The 9,169-nt window shown below is 31.8% G+C and overlaps 1 protein-coding gene across 1 annotated transcript; it reads right to left on the bottom strand.

Moving 5' to 3' along the window:
• Positions 1-4,788: 4,788 nt before the first annotated feature.
• LOC123661683 lies at positions 4,789-5,181 on the bottom strand. Its single transcript, XM_045596638.1, has one exon. It carries the CDS (start codon positions 5,179-5,181, stop codon positions 4,789-4,791), a length of 393 nt encoding a protein of 130 aa, XP_045452594.1.
• Positions 5,182-9,169: the final 3,988 nt, after the last annotated feature.

Raw genomic sequence — 9,169 nt, 5'->3', positions numbered from 1 at the left:
GCAGGCGGGTTGGTGACCGCAGGGCTAGCTTTGTCGCACCGAAGACGTTGCTGCGACGCTTCGGCCTCTGTATTTCAAAGCCAGCCAGTTGGATGGTTATCCCGCCATCGGTCGGCTTTTTAAGTTCCAGGGTGGTGGTGGAACTGTGTTATCCTTCATTCGCCTCTTACGACATCCACGGGAAGAGAGGAGAGGTGGCTTTATTCTTACTGCCGTAACCACACAGCATAATTATTGAGTACTCAGTAAATATTTATATCTGAATCCATAACATGTTGAAGTACAATGTTGAATATCTGTTCCAATTACCACACAACGCTTGATATTTGATTATTATTATCACTAGTGGTCGCCCAGTGATCGAAAGTCGATCATAATTAATTTAAATTATAAGTTTGAACATTAAACAAAAGAGTTTAATATGCGTGTGTGTGTCAAATACATGGTAACGTGTGTAATGTTTTTTTTATTTATATTTAATGTATTCTTATGCATAATGTTAAAAAAATATTAGCATTCTGCTCTCCTTCTCTATATAAACAATAAGTGTGCGAAATTTCATACTCCTCTGTCCGCGCAATTTTCGTAAAAACCCCTTTTTTATAGAATTTTGTTTCACGTAGTAATATATAGATTCTTTAAAAATACTTATCTTTAATAATATTTATTGTAACATTTTTATTTTCGTGTTCAAAATCATTGTTTGTCATTGTTTATCATTGTTTTTATCATTATATTTTTGATAAGATATTTAATTTTTAATTAAGAAAAGAAAAGCTCGGTGTGTGAATTTAATTATTATATTATTTTTGCAACAAAATTTAAAACCTCAAAATAAGGTCAAATAAGATAGTACACAATTTATTGTTGTTAAATTTTCATTAGAGGTTTACAAAAATGTTTAAATTTCTTTAATTCCATTAAATTCTTTATTTAGTTCTTTTTATTTCTGATAAAGTTTCTGAACAAAAGTATCTTATTTTTACACGTTTATTCAATGGTGCACGTAAAATATCTATTTTACAATATAGTGATGTTTTAGTAGTCCTGTAACCTGATTTAAAGATTTTTAAAACTTATTAATGATTTTTTCGCGAAAATTAGGTGAAAGAGGCTAATTTCTTTTTTATTTGATTCAAAGTGGAAAACGTTTATACTGTATTGAACGAACAAATGAATAAAGAGCATGTGCTTCATATCAGTGCGAATGTAGATCATGTCGTTCGATTGAAGGTTTTTCATTTTACACAACACGTTTATATAGGGATTATAAATAAATCTTTTTGTACACAACTGCTTTGTGAAAGCTGCAATACGAGTTTATTCGCGTAATTTCTAATCCCGTTGGAATTCCTGGGTAAAAAGTAGCGTGTGCGTTATTTCGGGACGTTATACATACAAATATATTGTATATTACTAAAAAATACTTTTTTTAAAATCATCGTATAGTAATAATTTAACACTCAAAAGCCAATGAAGCGTAGCTTTTATTAATATACTACAAATATATACTCCTACATGGGGAAATAGGCCTACACCCAGGATAATACAGACTGAAGCTAATATACACATTAGACTATAATATATTCTATATAAAAATGGCCTATATTTGAGATTATAATTTTTCAGATCCAATATCTACTGAAATAGTCTTATGATTATCGCTATATACATTAAAATTTATAGAAACATTGAAAACTGTCGTAAAAAATACACTTAATCTTAGAATTACCTGTGGAGACAGTCTTATTAACTCGGAAATATACACTTTTGTATAGGTACATAGTATGTACTACATAATAGAACTACCTACCTACGTATGTTTGTTTTAACGTGACGCTTGTCCCTATACTCGTCTGCCCTCTAGCTGAATGATGGGTAATAAAAGCAACTTTATTGCTGCTACTCGATACTAGATGGCATAAAGGAACAAAATAAAATGTACACCGTTCTCATTACAAGTTATTTCTTTTGTTTCTTTAAATTTATTAGATAAAATCGTATCTTAAGTACTGCAAAATACGCACATGTATCTGAAAAGCATACAAATATAAATATTCTTTATTGTACAACCAGAAACAACGCACAAGTATTTTGATATTGAAAAAATAACAGAAATCGAAATATCAAAAATATAATATTAAATTAGTGGATTCAGAACGACTATGGAAGTTTATACATTGAAAAAAAAAATTAAGTAATACTAAATTCTCGTAAACAGTAGCAGTAAAAAAAATGATGAATTCATTATGAATTAATACTCATTTCTTACTTAGTAATCGCAATAAAAAATAAGATATATTAAGTAATTCTTACGTTTTACATATCCTACATTTATCTAAGAAAAATTTCAATATTTTTTTACATATATAACAAATGTAAATATATATAACAATGTGTAACAAGCACACAAGATGCAAATGGTAGTAACCAAAGGTTATAGGGAGTCTGTCGTTCGCAGAATTAAACCATAACATGAAACTAGCTATTCCGTGGTTTGTGTTTTCGCAGATCCTGCTACACGTGGAAAAGTGGTAGATATAAGTCCTGTTGAAATGGAAGTATTTTCGTGTGGATACACACTACTCTAATTATTTTTTATAATAAATATAGTCGAAAGCAGTTCCCATAGTTCTAACGTTAAAGGAGTAACAAATTCAAGGTAAGTAATATAAATAGTATTGTAATTTGTACCAAATGATGTATCCATCTCTTTCGTTCTGAAAATAATTGACATTACGAAGTAGCTTTGTTTTCAAAACATCAAATTCCTTTTTAAAATATTTAATGTAATTTATTTTATTTCAAAACACGGAACTTCACTTACTATAAATACTAAAAAAATTCTTTTGTAAATATATACATATAATATTAAATACTTTATCTATACATCAATATATACAATTAAATAAAATTTGAGTTTATATATGTAAAAAGCAATTACTAAGCGTGCAATTATATTAACTAGATACAATTTCAACAAAGTGGAATCGTTAAAAATTCTAAAGACTAACGACGAAACAGAGCAAAAAATATAAACGAAGTTAAATGTTTTCTCCGCGATATTTAAAATCCATTCTTAAAAAACCTTCGCAGACCGGTTCACGAAACACAAAGGCCCTCACGGCCCTTAAGCTTTATCTTTCGGAAAATTTGAATTCAGATTAAAGTACCCTCTGAAATCTATGTAAACTGTGTTAATTCGGCTCCTGAAATTGCTATCTGTTTACTGTTTAAAGTAACTCTGAACAACGTTAACGTTTTCAATTTAAGATTCTGTTTACATTTACTATTTAGTCTATGTACATAGTTACTAGATATCTAATGCTATCTATTTAAATGGAAAAGATATTTATGGCATATGTCAGAAAATAACAATCAAAAAATTTCTATTTAACTTTCATAACTAAAAAATACGGTAGAGTTCTGACGGAAATTCCACGAGAGTCAATGTTTGTGTTTACGTCACGCTCTAAAAAGCTCGACAAAGGTTCAAAAGCATAGAGCAGAAAATTCGATTTTCTGGCCCGCGCCTTCTTAATGCATGGGCTACATAAGGCCCAACCCTTCTGCTAATCAAATTCACTAAGCCAGTTTACGATCCGCAGATATAATACAATATACCGTCAAGACTAAAAAATGTGTTTATATTTAATACAGGCGTTTATTAACCAAAAAAATATCTTAAGTAGGGAACTAACATTACATTTACCGTAAAAGACAGTTACAATATTTATCTTGCGTTCTTACGTTAGTCTACTATAGTTTTATACTTTTATAGTACGTATTAAAATAAGCCATACGGAAAATATAACGTAAAATCAACTACCACATTGATGTTCTTAAACTAAAGCATTTTTATACTAATTCACGTAAGAATAGCCGAGATTTTTTGTTCATATTTAGTGACAGAGTAAACAATGTGACCCTTTCAAAATTCTATAAGATTTTTACAATTTGTAACTATTCTCAATACTTTCTGAAATCGATATCAAAATTCGCGAAACAAGCAGTGAATGCTATGTAGCTTTCACAATCTCTTTCAAGTCGCCAATATAGGGGAGGCGTTCGCCAGATGTTGCTATGTGGGTCGCGGCTGATAAATGGTCACGAGCTCGGGGGAATACCGTATCTACGATATAATGGTCGTATCTGCGAAATAAAGGTTGGCTTGCAAGGAGAGCCGAACCTTCTTGAACTTTTTGTTAAGTTAAATATTTAACATATTCCTTACAATTGTGGAATATTAGGATGTTGGAGTCTTACATTTGAATAGAAAGTTCTAATTTTGTTTCTTAGACTTATAATATATATGTACATTCCTAGAATACTTTTCAAGGGTCCTTATTTGAGTATCCTTTGAAGATGATATTATTGTCACGTCCATTGTCATGGCTCCATCTTTTGAATTATAAGAGGTACACATTTGAACTATTTTTGCAGCGTGTATTATTATGGCCGATGTGTCAAAAAATAATAATAAAAAAATAAAAATTAAACCCTAACAAAATTATTAAACCGTACACAAAATGATAAAAGAGGTGTTGCGTAAAGAGTTATTGTACCGATGTTTAAAAATATGTAGCAGTATTAAAATCAAGTTCTGCTCTCATGTGGCATCTTTTTTTTAATTTAATTGTAATAATTAAACTAAAAACATTTTTATCACATTCATGATTGAGATTTTTAATGTAATATATTTTTACTACTCACCACTGATATGCTATCACAATGGTGGGAATAATAAATAACTAAATGAACTTCTTCTTTGCCTGGCTCTTTCCCATTTCATTTGGGGTCGGCCCTCCGTATCATGTGCCTCCAGACAACACGATCCTGGGTCTTCTCTTTGGTGACTTGGGCTTGTTTGAGGTTCTTATTTACTATAGCGATCCATGTGATTCGGGGTCTTCCTCGTCCTCGGGGCTTAGTTTTAATATCAAGCACTTTTCTGGTCATGTGGTCAGATGGTCGCCTCATAATGTGTCCGTACCACCGCAGGCGGCTCTCCTGTAGTTTTTCTGGGATAGGTCTTACTTTGAAGGTTCCTCGTATGTGTGTGTTTCTGACATGGTCCAGCCTAGTCACGCCACCTGCCCACCTGAGCATCTTCATCTCCGCGCAGTGCAGTTGGTTTTCGTGCTGCTTTTTGAGAGGCCAGCATTCAGCTCCGTATGTCATAACATGTAAATAACTAAATGAACATTGACCAGAATTAACACTGACCTCCAAGAGGCAAGAAAACCATAGAATGTAAGCGAGAACCTCTGTACCACAATAATAAAGGTGAGCAAGGCCTCCTCTACTAATGTGCCGTTATGACCCGTCCTGAAAAATTTTATCTCACCCCCTAATACGCTAATAAACACATAAAAAGAAACCCTGTGGGCATACATTTAAGACATCAATTGGAAACAGCAAAGTGTCGCAAAATTGTATTACGCGTTGCGCTGAACAGCCTGGGGTTTCAGTACTTTTACTTCACAAAACATCGTTTAACTAAAATATCTTTTCATGCTCAAAGGTAGACTTGAAATAAAAAAAATAAAAAAAAACATAGCTGCGAAACATGTTAACTGCCTATTAAAGTTGTTATGGAAAAAAGTTATTTATCGGTAAAACACAAGTTTTTATTAGCTAAAGTTTTTTTATGACTAATTCGGTTATATTAAAAACTCGCAATTAAATCACCGCAGTATCGTCTGGCTTGCGTCGTAAAATATGACTTAGATATAAAATGTATGACTCCAAACTTGTTTCAATACATAGTTTTTTTTTCATTCATTACACAGACGCCATTCTTCTGTCTGAAATAACAAAAATCATATAGGGGGTACATTTGTCATTATTGTGAAAATCTGTTGTCTCTGCCTACACCTTTACGAAACAAGTGTGAGATATGTATGTATTACAATTTACATAATTAAAAGGAAAATCCAACAACAGATTATATTTAAGCTTTTAATGAATTTTTGTATTTCATTACAGAATTTCAAAGTTGCATGAGTGCACTATCGACACAGAATGTACTAGAAATTGACAAGTACCTTAGTATTGCCAACATGTATAAATTCTTAGTTCACGCTGTCACCACATCATATTATTTTGTGCTAAGCTATACTTACAATTGAATACTGAATTAATTTATACTTATTAAGTTACGTTGGTAAAGTATATTCATTTTTTATTATGAATTATTTACTCACCTGTATGGTTTCATCAAACGAATAGTTGCGGCTCGAAGCCGCAGAGCTCATCTCACTGGCGCTCGCACGTTTGCGGCGACCGCATCTAAGAGAACGTAAAAAATTAACATACAATACAATATACATATGTATATTCGACATACAATGCATGTACGTAAATAAAAATGTGAAATACAAACATGTACGTATTGTTGAGGCGATTTATATACAAAAGAAGTAAATTAGTTTACATTCAAAGTAATAGCTTACTGTAGAATTAAAATATGGATATTTCTTTTTAGAAATAATATACTTTTAGAAATATATATAATGTCTAAAAATTATACTGTACTATTTATAGATATGTAGTCGATGTTATTTTTCGTTACATTGAATACCCTTTTGTGTAAGAGGAAAGCATAGTTATTTTAAACAGACTTCAAAAAAGGAGGAGGTTACTCAATTTGACCATATATATATATAAACACTATTATTTTAATTATTGAATTATCTTCCGATTCCTGTGCAATTACAATATGTCATCTGTCTGTCGGTCAACCCCATATAAAAACGCCATGCAACCTTACAAGTGAATGCGAATTAAACCGTAGCACCAGATGCCAGTTCAAAGTTGCTGAAACTTGTCCGCTCATGAATAATTAAACTCAGGCGATAATTCACTCGCCCCGCGGTCGCTGCGAAATAACACTTCGAGGAAACGCCGTTTTTATGGCTTAATTAGTTACATCTCGGCGCGAGCGAGTGTTGCCAGCTTAAATTATTAATTAAATTGTAAGAAAAATTTCAACTACAAAAAACAATTATACTGAAATGTATATCACATAACTAATTTGTTTAAAGTTAATCCTCTACATAAGAACAGATCATAATAATATTCGTACATTATAATCAAATTGTATCAGGTTTATTATAAGACGATAAGTTTAAAAAAAAACCAGTAAAAAGCCGCAAGAAGTTAAGAATGTGAAATTTTTTTACTAAGCAAAAGATCGGTATCGGTATTCATAGTAGGGAATATATCCGCCAACCCGAATTGGAGCAGCGTGGTGGATTAAGCTCTGATCCTTCTCCTACACGGTGAAGGAGGCCTATGCACAGCATTTGGATATTACAGTTTGAAGCGCTGAAGCGTTATACTTTAAATATAGTTGTAATCCTATTGAATTCTTATTAGGAAAATAGATCATATTACTGAAATTTTATATCTAAAAATGGCTTGGCTTATAATTTTGACTAAACAAATTTTGAGCATGACAACCCAAACAGAAGCCTAAATAAAAACGACAGTGCAAGGTTTACGATTATCGTTTAAATGATTATATTAACATGAATGCGACGTTAAAAGGTGCAGTCGTTTGAAGTTGTAAGTCCAATTAAGGTAAAACTAAAGAGGCAAATTAAACGTCGGAAAATAAAACTGTAAGTCGTTCTTTAGTAAAAAAAAATAACCGAAAGCAGAATGTACCTTTATATACAAATATGTATTATTTGTCTGTTAGGTAATAAAGCTATTTTAATTTGTATGTAGATAAAAAGTTAGTCTTAAATGTAACTAGAACTTAGGAAGCGTAAGATAGTTACAATCGTACATTCAAAATAGGAAAGGAAATTTGTGTATACACTGTAATTGGAAAACCTGTCCTTTGTTAAAAAAATTGGCGCAATACTCTGTTTCCAAGTTTACTCTGATCTAATATAGCTCCAAATCCTTGAAAATCGGGAAGCGTCAAGAGATTCGGTGAGATAAGGCTTTAAACGAGATCAAAGCCGTGTGATAAAAAGTGTGGACCGACATCGATCCACGGCGTTGTCATTCCCGTCACGGTTTGCAGCCTACTGCGCCGTCGCCATGGCAACGGACACTTGCAGACAAAATATGAATAATAAAAATAAACAATCGATCGAACACCTTAATTCAAGAGATCAACAGTTAAAAAGACTCAGCTACAGTTTGCTATGGAATCTATAAGTTTAATTGTTTTTCAATTTTCAATCATAAAAATTGTGTTTGTTCTTAAACAAAACAATACTGTTTTTTTTTACAATTAATAAAATGAGGACCTCACATTAGCGTAGTGGAAGTCAATTAAAGACGTATTACTACGAATAAGATCGTTAAATTTAATCGTTAGATCTGAACTTTTTAAGTTAGGTCGAACTGAGAACGAACTTTTTTTTTGAAGTCATTTAAAAATATCAATAGTATTTAAATAAAAATGTTTCAACGATTAAAGACTGTTTAAAACAAGAAAAAGTCGTAACTTTTTTTTTATAAAATCTTAAATTCCATCTTCGAGTATATTTTTTTCATATTTCTGTAGCACAGTACCTATACTCGATTTTACCCCAAATGTTACTAATGCTTCGCAAACTTTGCTTAAGGCTTTTACTGCAAAGAAACATTTATCATGACACGGTGCGTCTATTGACGTTTGATAACGACAACAAAAGCGGAAGTTAAAGAGAGTAAGTAGTTCCTTTAAACACTTTAGTACTTTTTAACCAACTTCAAAAAGGAGGAGGATCTCGATTCGACCGTATATATATTTTTCTTTATGTATGTTCGCGAATAACTTCGTCGTTTATGAACCGATTTTGATAATTCTTTTTTTGTTGGAAAGGAGCTATCCCAAGGATTATACCATGATAAGGAAACCAGATCTGATTATGGTATTCCAGAGAAATCGACAGGAACCTTCAAAAATCGTAATGACGACTAGTGCGTTTGTTAATTTTTTTTCGTCTACTTACGTTGTATTACTTGTCGATGTAATTGAAGTCGGTTTTTTGCTTCTGCTAGCCAATACAATTATCATTTTTTCATTATGTATCTTAAGATGTAATACAAACACACAAAACCTTCCATTTTATAAAACTTACATATTAATCTAATATATAAAATTCTCGTGTCGCGGTGTTTATAGTTAAACTCCTCCGAAACGGATTCTCATGAAATTTTGTGT

Source organism: Melitaea cinxia, chromosome 2 (assembly GCF_905220565.1).
Source record: "Melitaea cinxia chromosome 2, ilMelCinx1.1, whole genome shotgun sequence".
Lineage (NCBI taxonomy): Eukaryota > Metazoa > Arthropoda > Insecta > Lepidoptera > Nymphalidae > Melitaea > Melitaea cinxia.
Note: the sequence above shows the minus strand (reverse complement) of the source record. Positions and strands in the feature narration are given on the sequence as shown.